Source organism: Maniola hyperantus, chromosome 23, assembly GCF_902806685.2.
Source record: "Maniola hyperantus chromosome 23, iAphHyp1.2, whole genome shotgun sequence".
Lineage (NCBI taxonomy): Eukaryota > Metazoa > Arthropoda > Insecta > Lepidoptera > Nymphalidae > Maniola > Maniola hyperantus.
Genome location: NC_048558.1, coordinates 8,815,688 through 8,831,701, shown reverse-complemented (window position 1 = coordinate 8,831,701; position 16,014 = coordinate 8,815,688). Strand labels below are relative to the sequence as shown.

Below are 16,014 nucleotides of genomic sequence, written 5' to 3'. Positions count from 1 at the left end.
GCCTGACTCCAGCGGCTCCCTGTGACTCGTCTGATGTCATCCGTCCACCTAGTGGGGGGGTCTTCCACTACTGCGTCTTCCGGTCGTCATTCCAGCACCTTGGGACCCCAACGCCTATCGCCTACCTAGCACAAGCAAACGAAAAATCCGAAAAATTTATGGTTAGGTCAATAAGTGTCATTCCTTGTACGATGGATGATGGTATATCTTTTATGGTGGACCATGGATCCCTTCGTTTATGACCAGTTTTCTTTTATTTAAGCAGCCTTCCATCACCTTTTACCAACGCCCATGAACGTCACTCTGGAATAATCTGACAAGTTTGTCAAGTCAATTGTGGGCTTACCTGTAAAGATTCTCTGCGCAGCTGCTCCTGCGCGTGCTCTCGCATCAACTGCTGCTTGAGCTGCGTGCGCGACGTGGGCGTTAACGTCTTGAACGTGGGCGGGCTGGAACAAACAGAAAACACTGTTAGATATTAAGTTATTAATTTATTCAGATACAACTTACAAGTTAGCCCTTGACTGCAATATCACCTGCGGGCTAGCCTGGAAGTATGGGAGTACATTCTTTATACTTAGTCGTATTTCTCATTTCTGAGGGTCGTGACTCCCTTCCATCAATCACGTCACAGGAGTTATCTTGGGATAATAATGCGGTAGGTTCCCAGATCGATCCGCATAAGTACAACTCACTAACAGAACGAGATTTCGATTCTTTAGTAATAATAACCGGGACCGACGGCTTAACGTGCTCGCCGAAACACGGAGGAAACGAAAAGGACAAATTTGGACCCCCGAAGTCCAAAGTCGGTCACCCATCCAGTTATACCGACTTGGGTCAACGTAGCTTAAAAATCGCAATCGATTTATATGCGTTGTCACAACTAGGCCAAACGTCTCTCATATACTAGGTATCGTGATATGACGGCATGAAACCTTTGCCAATCCGCACTGGGTCAGCGTGGCAGACTATAGTCTAAATTCTTCTCATTCGTTTTCCCTGCATACCTAAAGGACTAACTATCTAAGGTAACTGCTTACAATAACTTTTTCTAATATTTATTGTCTATGATCTTTTAATTTATAGACTAGCGCTTGGCTGCAATCAGACCTTCTGGCAAGTGATGATGCAGCTTAAGATGCCTATTCACTTTTGACTTTAAAGTACTCATACCCTCATCTAAATGTATAAAAGGAAAAGTGACTGACTGACTGATCTATCAACGCACACTGCACAGCTCAAACTTCTGGACGGATCGCGCTGTGGCATGCAGACTATTATGACGTAGACATCCGCTAAGAAAGGATTTTTGAAAATTCAACCCCTGAGGGGCTGAAATTTGGTTGTCCACGCAGACGATGTCGCGGACATGTTAGTTGTACCTAAAATAAAGTTCAAAAATAAAAAAACACACTGCATTTTACTGCACCAGTTCAAAGACATGCCAAATGGTAATTTGGCTTTATTTTCGTTAAAAAAAAGAAAACATTTAACAGATTAGGCAATATCGCCTCATCGTAATTCTGCCAGTGCTGTAGTAAACAATGTGTTTTGTTATAAAACAATTTGTATGCGGATCGCGCTTGACCCGGAGTGCCGGAGACATGCTGAACTCTGAAGTGTTGTTAAGGCAGCTCAGTTCGGTGCTTTCTCCATACAAACGTAGGAGGGAAAATACAACAATATTCGATATTGTACGCACAAAACTAAGAATTATATCGATTCATCTCGTCATTATCTAGGTTTATTGATATATAAAACATTGAAAAAAATATTGATTTAAAAGTTACGAGGCTGAAAAGATTCCTATTTTAACACTAAATTAATGACAACTTTGGGCGTAAATAAATAAGATTAGGGATATGAAAATTCTAAAAGAATTTATCATTAGACGTTGTTTATTTATTCATTAGTTGAAATAACTTTACGTTGCAAACATAAATTCAGCAGTTTTTTCTCAAAAATACTTTTCCTAAACCCTTTTCGCGCGCTTGATTTCAGTGAAAATCATCGTGCCTCTCAACTTTCTCATACAATGTCAAGTGAAACGCAAACATGTTACCCACGTGTGCTGCCAATTTCGGTCGAGCGTCCTGCGTCACCTTAACTGTCCATTGGTTGATGATAAAAAGAATGATAGGTTAAGTTAATGCAGATTACACAACACAAAAGATTTAGAAGGAACCAAAAGTTCATATTTTCGGTTCGGTTAAGCTTTTGGTTCCTTATAATATATCATGGACTTCCGCAAAGTAGGTACCACCTGCTTCTATACAATACAAAATTTTTACAAAAAAAAATAAAAACCGACTTCGTTACACAAACACTAAAAATTGAAAAATAATTTAATTTATTACCGAATATATTATGTATACAAGAGTTAATATAGTTCCATAATAATACTTTTTGGTGCCGGTGCCAATTAGCTTTAGCTGCGCGAATCGTCTAGACTTCATATTTTTATGGGACTCCACAATGGCACCTCATTGGCACCGACCCCAAAAAATATTATTATGGAACTATATTAACTCTTGTATATAATATATTCGGTAATAAATTAAATTATTTTTCAATTTTTAGTGTTTGTGTAACGAAGTCGGTTTTTATTTTTTTTGTAAAAAAAATTTATTTCACAATTTTTAGTGGCCCCATGGAATTATGCTATGACTGATTAAAAATCTACTGTTTACTAAGCTATTACACTGATCGCGAGCAATTTACTCTTATCCGTTCAGGAGTTCCAGTATCTATCTTCGAAGATGTTCATCAGATCTTCACCAAATTGAAATGGGACCAACTTTGAAGTATACCCTTTCAAACAAAAAAAGAATTTTCAAAATCGGTCCAGGCGTTTTCGAGTAATCGGGGAACATACATAAAAAATAAAAAATAAAAAAAATAAAAATAAAAAAAAAAAGATTCCGACGAATTGAGAACCTCCTCCTTTTTTTGAAGTCGGTTAAAAACTTTTATTTCCAAAATCGAGTTTGATTTTAGTAATGATTTGCACTTTACTAAATTACCATAGTCTTGTCACAGGTCTGGTGGTGTGGTTTTGGCCCTTACAATATACCTAGTCTACATTTTTTCAAGATACAGATTTTTAGAGATACTCGATGTTTGATGATCAGCACATGTTTTCAAACAAAATCGAATAAGTAAATGTGTAAGCTTTGTGTGTGTAGACTGTGGTTTGTGGCCAAAGCCTTCTCATTCTGAGAGGAGATCCGTGCGCAGTAGTGAGCCGGCGATGGGTTGTTCGTGATGATGATATACAGGCTGTAACCAGAACGCTGGCAAAAACGAAGACAGTTGATAGTACTGACGATCACTGATATGATACCACAAAAAAACTCGAAAAATATACAAAAATCCTATAATTTTTTATTTTTATTTTATTTTATTAGTTTTTTGCAATCAACAGCGATATATACAATATAATTTTACATAATAACAGACTGAAAATAAGGCCAAATAGGATTACAATTTTTTACAGATTACTTAAATAGATATTAATTATAAATTTATAACAGTACGTTTGATAATTTAAACAAGCTTTACAATATTATAATAATATGAAAATATAAAAGTCAATTAACTAGTAAAAATACCTAGGAGGTGAAAGTTTATACGATATATTTGCAAATAAAACATCTGACTGACGCCAGAGGTCAACGAACGTTACATAAGTAGGCCACTCGGAGTCAATGCCGCGTCGTAGGTGGGGTATTGACCCGAAAATTCCACGCTATACAATTGCGGGTTTGAAAAATATTAAATCACTAAAATTACAAAATGAGGCAAATGGTCATTGGTATTGGATAGTGTTTAGGTAGTATAACAATAACGCTAAGTTTTTGCTAGCGTTCTGGTTACACCCTGTATAACGTAAGAGATCTCCTTGATACTGTCGGTGTGTGGAGCGTGGACAGGCGTGCGTCAGAACTCAGAACTGCCTTGACCGCCAATTAAACCAATACAGCTGCGTGCGCGCTCCGGACGCGGCGCACGCTCTCATTGCATAATCAACACATCTAGCTGCTATCACACTGCCTGTCTAGCCTGATATAGTTAAGAGCGGTTTACACACGAGTCATACATTTCAGTCCAACTATTAGCCAGCTGAAGTGGCAGTGGACAGACCACGTTTGCCGCAGAACCTATGGCCGCTGGGGCAGACGTGTTGAGTGGAGACCGCGTATCGAGACGTTTTGTCAGTCTCAACGACAGAGACAATGCTCTACAAAACCGCTATCTCGTTCTAAAGGTCGATGTACATTATTTTCTGCCGCGTACTGTACCTACTATTCGTATTTGGGCGATCTAAACTTCTTTGGCTAAATGCCACCTTAGTCCCTGAGGGTCAAAAAGTTGCAATAATTTTCGCGAACGGATTAAAATTCAACACACCAACTCCTTTCGCGATTTCGGTCCTGTTGACACTACGCGGCCGAAATACTTTAATGTAATGTCGAAATACTAAAGCCTGCAGCACACATCAGTCGTAAGGGCAATGGCAGATAGCATAGAATGAGGGAACTCTCGGTTTGTTCCTGAATCATCAATTATGTCAAACTAGCTTATGCTCGCGACTTCGTCCGCGTGGACTACACAAATTTCAAACCCCTATTTCACCCCCTTAGGAATTGAATTTTCGAAAATACTTTCTTAGCGGATGCCTACGTCATAATAGCTATCTGCATGTAAAATTTCAGCCCGATCCGTCCAGTAGTTTGAGCTGTGCGTTGATAGATCAGTCAATCAGTCAGTCACCTTTTCCTTTTATATATTTATAAGATAAGAAGAAAAAGATTAGGCTATGGTGACGTAAATACAAAGAAAAATAGGACTACTTTAGGGCTACCTGCGTCAAATGCTCATCAAATGTACTAACATTTGACGCCTGCCTGACGGTTGTACCAGACGCCCATGCCCCTACATGTGGGTCCGTGACCCACATGTAGGGGCATGGGCATGTGTTTAAATTTTAAATGTATTTTCTAAAGTGGACTTTTATTTTATCTACGAGTGTAGTTCTTAAAAGATTATAGACTTATTAGAAAGGAACCAAACATGAGATAACGTTAAAACTACGCTATCCCTACGCTTCGCTAGGAAATATCTATATACTAAAATATATTATAAATGCGAAATTGTGTCTGTCTGTCTGCTAGCTTTTCACGGAGCCTCTGTTTAATCGATTTTGAAGTTTGGTACACAGTTAGTTAAGCTCCGATGCACGAAGAAAACGAAAAGGTCAGTTTTTTTTAATTTACAGACTAGCGCTTGGCTGCAATCGAACCTGCGGGCAAGTGATGATTGAAAAACACGACACTTGCGCACTGCTTTGTATAGGAATGTACGGAGAGGATTTCAGGTGAGCCACTGCGACGCGTGACACTTTGCATACAATCGCATGACACTAGGTATATCGCGTGCCGTCGTCCCATATCGCAAAGTCTAGGGCGTGTTGGACCTTTACACGTTGTGTGTGTTCCAGCCTTAAATAGTAAAATAGTCCCCAACAGTTGTGAGGGGCATTGGAATTCAGGATCATAGAGGCATTAGATGACGATTTAAACTATCCGCCCCCAATCGCAAAGTCTAGGGCGCGTCGGACCTTTACACGTTGTGTGTGTTCCAGCCTTAAATAGTAAATAGTCCCCAAAAGGTGTCGTGAGGGCCATTCGAATTTAGGACCATGGACCCATTAGATGACGATTTAAGCTATTGTTTATGTGATGGATGGTGGTGGGTTAAATATAGTACCTAAGTTGGTACTTGAGGTTTGTCGTATTAGGACACAATTGACTATTGACTCAGTTATGGTAGAGTTTCTATAATTTAAAGTTTAAATTCTCTATACTTATCTAAAAAACTTATCTGTATATATAAAATTCAAAGTCCTGACTGACTGACTGACTTATATATCAACGCACAGCCTAAACCGCTGGTCTTAGAGACATGAAATTTGGAGGGTGCGTTCTTTGTAAATATTAGGATCCAATAAGAATGGATTTTCAAAATTCCACCCCTAAGTGGGTTAAATGGGGGATGGAAATTTGTATGAAAGTCCGTCATTTTTGGAAAATTGGTATTTAAGCTTTCGATTTAAAAAAATACGTATTTCACGATTTTTGAAAATTTTACTATCAAGGGGGTTACATCCGCAGTGCCGTCGTGATCACGACCCGTGCAATTGGGTTAAAATATCGACGTAAAAAAACGCCAAATTAATCATTTAGAGCCTCAATAGCTCAACCGGTAAAGGAGTGGACTGAAAACCGAAAGGCCGACGGTTCAAACCCCGCCCGTTGCACTATTGTCGTACCTACTGCTAGCACAAGCTTCACGCTTAGTTGGAGAGGAAAGGGGAATATTAGTCATTTAACATGGCTAATATTCTATTTAAAAAAAAATGGTATGCACCCGTTATCTACATTAAAAATATGTGAACCGTACTTTTGATATAACAATTGGTGGAACTCATTTTGTACGGACTATAGATGGCTATATCTACGCAGTTACGGACAAAATGTCAAACCTAAGTAAATAACATTATTATTATTAATAGACGCCAATTGCCTAAAGTGGCGGCGGTGGCGGTGACCAAGGCGACTGTAATATTTGTGATTTCCATCAGAGCATCTCTCGTGATCGCCGCGTTATCGTGTCGGCCCACAAGGACGCATCACAGACCGATGGATTAACAGAGCCTGCAAGTAAACCTCTCTACATAGTTTGTATCTAAATACATATTATATAAAACGATAAGCTGACTGACTGTCTGACAGATCTATCACAGCTCAAACTACTGGATCGGGCTGATATTTGGCATGCAGTCTGCAGATAGCTATTATGATGTATGCATCGATGTAATACATTTTTTTGTGCTGTTCCAATAAAAGAAAAATAATTAATTGAATTGTTTTTGTGCTCTCCATTTCATCCCCTTTCAAATGATACCCAACATGACCCTCATTATTGATGTCAAATAAGGTTTAAAATTGTTTGAAGTAGATTTTTTGACGCCGAGTGTATGTATGCAATATGCATCCGCTAGGAAAAGATTTTTGAAAATTCAACCCTTTCAACCCCTAAGGGGGTGAAATAGAGGTTTGAAAGTGCCGTCCACGCGGACGAAGTCGCGAGCATAAGCTAGTCTAAATATATAAAAGGAAAAGGTGACTGACTGACTAACCGACTGATTGACTGACTGATCTATCACAGCTCAAACTACTAGACCGATCAGGCTAAAATTTGGCATGCAGATAGCTATTATGACGTAGGCATCCCCTAAGAAAGGATTTTTGAAAATTCAACCCCTAAGGGGGTAAAACAGGGGTTTGAAAGTTGCGGGCATAAAGAAATTAAATAAATACTCTTTTAGCATAAGCTAGTATATATAACTATAAAACAAAGTCGCTTCCCGCCGTCTGTCCCTCTATATGCTTAGATCATTTAAACTACTGCAACGGATTTTTATGCGGTTTTTATCAATACATAGAGAGCAACTCAAGAGGAAGGTTTGTACGTAAATAGTAACTAAATGGTTTTGTGTTCATTTGCTAAAATATGACGGATGTCAGTCCTTCATGTCCAGTCTTTAAAATTCTATTGTAAAAATCTATATTTTTTTACAATAGTCGCCTTTTTAATCAATTATATCTTTCCCTTTTTTAATGTTTAAGTAAAAGAAAAATTAACTGCATACTCTGTGACACTGTGCTCTGTGCTAATAAACTGTGGAAGTCATTACTCATTATTTATTGTACAATTGTTTAAAGATTAGAATAGAAGAAACTAATTTATCTTGATTTGGTATTCAATGCAGACTTGAACATGGGAAGCTGCGAGAACATCTCGCAATTAATCTTGTTTTTAGGGTTCCGTGCCAATGGAACACATTCTTAATTATTTTTAACTAGCTGATGCCCGCGACTTCGTCCGCGTGGAATGTGGTTTTTCAAAAATCCCGTGGTATCTCTTTGATTTTCCGGGATAAAAAGTAGTCTATGCCACTCTCCAGGTCTTTATCTATACCTAGTTACCCATGCAAAAAATCACGTCAATCCGTTGCACCGTTGCCACGTGATTGAATGACAAACCAACAAACAAACACACTTACAATATCTTTGAATACATCTTTGAATTAATCTTTTTTTTGGGGTACCGTGCCAATAGAACACATTCTTAATTATTTTTAACATCTGTATAGTAATTTAAGTCGTCGTTTATATTAGAGTAGTTTGTTCATATTGGGTCGCCCCAGTTCTATTGCTAAGCTGTGGATAGTGTAGTCTTCTAAATTATATAAAAGGAAAAGGTGACTGATTGACTGACTGACTGATCTATCAACGCACAGCTCAAACTACTGGACGTATCGGGCTGAAATTTGGCATTCAGGTAGCTATTATGACGTAGGCATCTGCTAAGAAAGGATTTTTGAAAATTCGACCTCTAAGGGGGTGAAATAGGGCTTTAAAATTTGTGTAGTCCACGCGGACGAAGTTGCGAGCATAAGCTAGTTGATTATATATTTGCCAACTTTGACTGACTGACTTATACACGGTGAAATTTTAGTGGTTGTCTTCCCGCGGCAGAACGATTTGCCCTCAGTATCGAAATCGAAATTTTGAGTTAAACTTACAAAATATAAATGTTTTTGTTTTGAAATAATTAAAAAAAAAAACGACAACTCGAAAGTGTGAGTAACAATAGTAGCGCCCTAGAAGTAACGTGAATAGCAGGTAGGTACATCCACTCGAACCGCGCTGCCAATAAAGTGAAAAAGTTTAGAGCAAAATAGGCTCTCGCGCGTAGTGATACGACATAAAGTAGCCTGCGCGCACGCGGTGTCACTATTGGTCCGAGGTCTCATTCGATTTGTGTTTTTCTCGATTGTAAATTTGACATTTTTGACTCTTAAAGTTTTTTATATTTATAAATCGATTGTAATACCACGACAAAATCATTTCGCTTCGGGAAAACAACCATTAAAATTTCAGCGATATCAACGCACAGCCTAAACCGCTGGTCCTACAGACATGAAATTTGGAGGGCGTGTTCTTTGTAAAACCAGCCAAGTGCGTGGCGGGCCACGCGCAGTGTAGGGCCCATATAACCAAGAGGTTGGTGGTGTCATGGGAGGCGTAGGATTGTTCAACTGTAGGATTGTTAAACTGTGATTCCCTCCGACCGCGACCTCCAGTCCATGTCAAAATGTACGTCCACGGACATCCATCGCGTGATGATGACGATCATCATAATTCTTGATAATTCATATTACGTACATGCGCTAGGTACTCTTGTTCCGCTGGTAGTATTTAGGGTTCCGTACCTCAAATGGAAAAACGGAACCCTTATAGGATCACTTTGTTGTCTGTCTGTCGGTCTGTCAAGAGACCTACAGGGTACTTCCCGTTGACACCTAGAATCATGAAATTTGGCAGATAGGTAGGTAGGTCTTATAGCAACCATGCGGGGAAAAATCTGAAAACCGTGAATTTGTGGTTATATCACACAAAAAAAATTAAATTGTGGTCATGAACTAATAATTAGTGTTTTCAATTTTCAAAGTAAGATAACTATATCAAGTGGGGTATCATAGGAAAGGGCTTCACCTGTGCATTCTAAAACAGATTTTTGTTTATTTTTATACATCATAGTTTTTGATTTATCTTGCAAAATGTTAAAAAATACGACTTTAGTACGTAACCCTCGGTGCGCGAGCCTGACTCGCACTTGGCCGGTTTTTTTTATTTCGATTGGAATTTATTTACTTTATTTATATTATTAGTTCGCAACTGCAGGAATCCATATAATTTAAACTATTCTCTGAGATCGTGATTAGATTATCATCATAATAATAGATAATTATTACACAATGGTATTAAATTACTATTACACAGTAATAAAAGATTACGTTTGATAAGTTTTTGATCATTGCTAAGTTTCTTACTAATTTTTTTTCCAGTAAAATCTGCTTTCTGACGTTTATAAAATAACACCTTATTTCTCAACCCATTGTCGGCCCACTACAGATCACGGGTCTCTTTATGAATGAGAAGGGTTTAACAATAGTCCACCATGCTGGCCAAGTACCTACGGATTGGAAGACTTCACACACCTTTGAGAACATTATGGAGAACCCTTTGTGTGCGAGTCCGACTCACACTTGACTGGTTTTTATAGTTTCTTCTGTATCTTGTAATGTTTTCCCGTATATAACATATGTATACTACAACTAGCTTATGCTCGCGACTTCGTACGGACTACACAAATTTCAAACCCATATTTTACCCCTTTAGGGGTAGCATTTTCAAAAATCCTTTCTTAGCGGACGCCTACGTCATAATAGCTATCTTCATGCCAAATTTCAGCCCGATCCGTCCAGTAGTTTGAGCTGTGCGTTGATAGATCAGTCAGACAGTCACCTTTTCCTTTTATATATTGAGATAAGTAATAGATAGGTATGCGTGCAATAAAGATTTCAAAAAAAATAGCATTAATACATACCCTGTGATAAATGGAAGCTGCAAATGGTCGAGATAATGCGGAGATCATCGTGACGTCACAATGCGTCCATTCATATACCGCCGGCCTTGCCACTTACGTCGACCGAGCTTTTGATTATCACGAATACATACTTCTTACGATCGTACTTTTTACATGATTATGTTCGTTCCCTACGTATCAAACAAATCAGAAATGAGAAGACCCGTAAGAGACCCGTACGTAGCTCAACGGGCTGCGAAGCTGAAATGGCAGTAAGCAGGACACTATTCGTCCTCGTGGATCTAGTTTCAAAAATCCCGTGGATTTTTTTTGTTTTCGGGATAAAAAGTATATATTATGACAGTCGTTATTTTTATCCCGCTTACTTAATAAGCGGGATAAAAATAACGACTGTCAACGCGATTATTTTGTCCCGATTTTTCTAATTAAGCTTTATATTATTACTTCTTCATGTTCGTCCTACTACGTTTCGTGAGTGACCGGATGCAAGCGATTTTGCACCTATTACCTGACTACAATTAAGTCGATGTTCCGATAACATTTGCATATAATGACGGCACGTATTTACGTTTGTTCATTCATAAATAGAAATCTCATTGATGTTTAATTGGTCGTACCATTTCGTTGGTGTTTCATTATTGCCACTTGTAACGCTATATGACTAATTATTTTTGGGTTTAGCCTTCACTTCTATTTTGTTTTTTAGTCCGCTGCCGCGAAACAATAAAACGAAAATAATCTATATATATAAAAGGAAAAGGTGACTGACTGACTGATCTATCAACGCACAGCTCAAACTACTGGACGGATCGGGCTGAAATTTGGCATGCAGATAGCTATTATGACGTAGGCATCCGCTAAGAAAGGATTTATGAAAATTCAACTCCTAAGGGGGTGAAATAGGGTTTTGAAATTTTGTAGTCCACGCGGACGAAGTCGCGAGCATAAGCTAGTATCTTAATAATAGTGTTGTAAATTGGTAGATTTAAAAAGGGATACTTAGACAATTATTCTATTAAATAAACTTAAATGTAAAAAAAAGCATTAAATTAAAACTAAAATAAATTAAATTAAATCTAAAACCTCATCGAGGCATATTGTACCCAAGATGCTGGGTAAATTGAATATTTTGAAAGAGCTACCGCCGAGTTTCTTGCTGGTTGTACTCAGTAGGAAGAACATTCCGAACACAGACCAGCACCTATAGACGCCTAATAGCCGGACACCCCCGATCGCCAAGCTTAGGCAGTTCATCATGATCAACCCATCACCGGCTCACTACAGAGCACGGGTCTCCTCTCAGAGTGAGAAGGGTTTTGGCCATAGTCTACCACGGATGCGGATGTGCGGATTGGCAGACTTCACACACTTATGAGAACATTATGGAGAACTCTCAGGCATGCAAGTTTCCTCATGTTATTTTCCTTCACCGCTAAAGCAAGTGATATTCAATTATTTAAAACGCACATAACTCCGAAAAGTTAGAGATGCGTGCCCAGTGACTCATGCTGGTATTGCGGTGCAGAAGACACGCCAGAGCACGCAATATTTCAGTGTGTGGAGTTCGAGCACAAAAGAAAAGAAGCCCAGGGAGAAGGCGAATATTGATTCGCCTTCTCCCTGGGCTTCTTTTCTTTTTTCTTTTCTGGGCTTTTTTTCTTTTAACGCCTACGAATCTTGTCCCTCGTATGCTCTCAAGCGAATCACAGTGGGATGCATGCACTGAAATGTTGCGTGCTATTATTAAAAGAAGAATCACGGATGAATGGGATAGGCAGAAAAAAGATAGCGCCTAAACTCTAAAGACAGCCATCTTTCAGATGCAATGCAAAGGTTTTACCTGAAAGATAGAGCGGAGGGGGAGGAGGTTTTTAGTCCGTAGGCCATTGTGGAGTCGGGCATACCGGAGGCATCCATGAGGATTTTCCTCCTCCCCGAACGAAAAAAAAAAAAAAGGCTTACTAATAGGGTCCCGTTGCGTTGGTACCCTTCGGGTACGGAACCCTTGAAGTTAGCAGAATAAGGTAGCCACTTGACCAACGAAGCAGAGAAGAAACTACAATATGATCGCGTTGTGATTAGTATAATGACAGGAAGTCCACGCTTCCGCGTCAAACAGAACAGTCATCGCTGGGTGATGGTCATTACCATTTAGCCGTACAACGGCCATGCGATGTTACATGCTTAACGGTGGCGTGCGAAGCCTTGTTCAAGGTGCGGGACAAGGACGGGAGGTAGGTAGGTACCATCATCATCATCATGATCAACCCATCACCGGCTCACTACAGAGCGCGGGTCTCCTCTCAGAGTGAGAAGGGTTTTGGCCATACTCTACCACGCTGGCCATGTGCGGATTGGTAAACTTCACACACCTTTGAGAACATTATGGGGAACTCTCAGGCATGCAGGTTTCCTCACGATGTTTTCCTTCACCGTTAAAGCAAGTGATATTTAATTAATTAAAACGCACATAATTCCGAAAAGTTAGAGGTGTGTGCCCGGGATCGAACCCCCGACCTCCGATTAGAAGGCGGACGTCCTAACTACTAGGCTATCACGGCTAAGGTAGGTATAAGTTCCGCAATTTGCTAATGCGCGTGGCCGCCGTTTTAGTGTCGTCAGCACTAGACTGAAGTTTCAAGCTGATGGTATATTTTTATTTCGGCTGACCTCAAAATGACGTTATGTCGATGTTAATGAGACATGGTTCTTATACTATTTCTGGACTTATACTATTTCTAATGGATTAAGGATGATTTTTGAAGGCCCTTTTTTATCGCTGGGAAATTACGCATTCCTCCTCGTGAAGCCAGGCAGCCAGCCAGCCCAGCCAGCCAGCTGTGGAGGGAGGGTATGTGGGACTCGCCGGCCGACAAGCGACCGGAATGCCCTAAAACCCAGCGGCACTCCTGCGCTGGCTACCCCCCGTGCCGGGCCCTAGCCGTGCCACGTTCGAGGCACCTCTGACGCGCAGACGACCAGGGATTGAAATTTTATGAGGAAACGTATCACGGACGAGGCTCGGACACGGCACGAATGATGTGACCCATACCCAATCTGTGTGTGTTGGACCTGGCACGGCTTGAGCCCGGCACAGTCTAGCATAAATCATCCTATAAACGATTTTAGTTTCTCTAATCTGTGGGTTCCTTACCCAAAAGGTTAGAAAAGCTAATAGTGACGGGTGACACTGAGGGCAAAAGAGCGAGAGGCCGCTCACGAACTAGGTGGTCCGACCAGCTAGAGGGGTCCAGCAGGTGTGGATTTTATCACATTATTACAATGGCCACTAACAGAAGCCGTTGGAAACAGATAATCCATTCGATGGCAATTTGCAAGGACCACGATTCAGCAATGAAGGAACAACCGGAGAGAGAGAGAGAGAGAGACCCAAAAGGTAAAATAGAGCCCTATTGCCCCAATGTCACATTGCTGTTTATCTGTCGTGCAATGTGCAAATCGTCGCTATATGCAAATTAAAAAAAGTAGGTTAAGTGCGCGACAAATCGAGATGGCAATCGGGGAGCACACTTTAGATAAATGACGAATAATTTATTTATTTGTATATTACAAACTGATAAGCACAATAAGTAGATACTAGATATTTTTACTTTATATACCCACTTAGCATAAAGATCTTGACGTCACATAGTTAATTCCCTCTTGTAACTAATTACAGTTGTAATGCAATGATAATAACATTAGCCCTTTAACTAAATCCCTGTTTAACATGATAACTGTACACTAATATTTCAGTATGTTTCTGATGCTTCAAAACTAATGCTGCAAGGTGCAAGGAACTCCTAAGCCGTGTGGATTTCATCCACACGGCTACATACACATAGATCAGTAGGATGCGTAATAATCATCAAGCATCAACGATCCTAGCAGATGAATCATCGAATCAACGACCCTCTGTTGCGTGCGCGCGGCGATCCGCCGTGACACAAACCGATTGAAGGGTTAATTACAATTAACTGCTCTGGGAAAGTATGTGTGGTTAAACGTACTACAAATATTTTTGTACAGATTATTTAGATATAGGTAGATCAGTAGGATGCATAATAATCATCAAACATCAACGATCCTAGCAGATGAATCATCGAATCAACGACCCTCGGTTGCGTGCGCGCGTCGATCTGTCGTGACACAAACCGATCGAAGGGTTAATTACAATTAACTGCTCTGGGAAAGTATGTGTAGTTAAACCTACTATAAATATTTTAAACTTAAAGGACACCGATGAAAATCCGCCATATTTTAAATCAAGTCAAGAGTGAATAGGCAAGCGCGCTCCATCTTATGCTGCATCATCACTTGCCACCAGGTCTGATTGCAGCCAAGCAATGGTCATGAAATAAAAAAAAATATTTTCTATCACAAAAAGAATATGAGTATCCTGAAAGTACAATCAAGCAAAGTGCCTATGAGTTTAATTAAACTGACATTATTGTGTTGGTTGGTGATTCAAAATGATTAACGCCCACTGAGACTTTTGGCTCTATCATTTGTATGGGATTACGCAGCAGAGAGAGGGCTACACTAACTAACGACGGCTGAATGGCGTAATTTGACAGTATAAATTTGACAGATTACGGCCAAATACAGTGACGAGTTTAAAAATGTTTGGGATGAGACGTCATAGGATGAATACGGAACAACCCGCTTTAGCTTGCACTCAATGTTCATATTGCATATTTTTACCAAAAAACTTTGGACATGCGAAATTTGCTATTTTGCGCCAAAATAAGTCAAGTATATACTGAAAACCCCTGAGGAATTGACCCCAATGAGATAATAACGCCAATTTAAAAAGAAAAAAGAAGAAAAAAAAGGTTTGTCTACTCACTCTTTCTTATTGTTGACTACAATGACTAGTTTCACCTTCCGAGGGCCCTTGGTCATTTTGCAGAGTGGCCTGCACTGTTCCGGGCCCTGGCTCAGGATGTTTAACAGTGGAATGTTTTTGTCTTACACTACAGCCTTAAGGCCACCGTCCGATGTCACCTCACTGACATTTTGCACTAGGTGTGTCCTTTTGTTCGTAAACACATCGTGGTTAATGCACTTTTCTGTTTAGACTATCACTTTTCATTAATACTGTTTGGTTTGCACTCACTTGTGAAGTTTGGGTTCACTGGTGTCACTGGGTTTTGTTTATTTATTGCACTATTGGAGATAAACAAGAAAAGAAAAATAAGTTAAAGGGTCAGTACCCGTAGTACAAGATTTTACGTCTCACCAAACCAAACCAAATTCGAGAGTCGAAATACTTCCGCGTTACAGTAAACTGGATCTTAAACGCCTTGTTTTAAAGCTCAAGTTTGTCTACACTTCTACAGCCAGCGCTCCAAGTGGAAACATTGCGAAATTAAAATCAGTGGCATTGAATATTTGACTTTAATTCGAGGCTGTTTAGGTCCATTTTACTGTAACGCGGAAGTATTTCGACTCTCGAATTTGGTTTGGTTTGGTGAGACGTAAAATCTTGTA

At 39.7% G+C, this 16,014-nt stretch overlaps 1 protein-coding gene across 4 annotated transcripts in view; it reads right to left on the bottom strand.

The window, feature by feature from the left end:
- The window catches only part of Mitf (transcription factor Mitf), a 149,299-nt gene that overhangs the window by 12,580 nt on the left and 120,705 nt on the right, over positions 1 to 16,014 (bottom strand). For 2 of the 4 annotated variants that reach the window (XM_069506582.1, XM_069506584.1), the window contains exons 2-3: positions 15,371 to 15,690; positions 347 to 449 (exon numbers count right to left, since the gene is read on the bottom strand). In XM_069506582.1, the coding sequence (XP_069362683.1) occupies positions 347 to 449; positions 15,371 to 15,426 (159 nt within the window). In that variant the 5' untranslated portion in view covers positions 15,427 to 15,690. The remainder of the gene's footprint in view (positions 1 to 346; positions 450 to 15,370; positions 15,691 to 16,014) is intronic. The other 2 variants (XM_069506581.1, XM_034980829.2) reach the window with 1 other exon arrangement.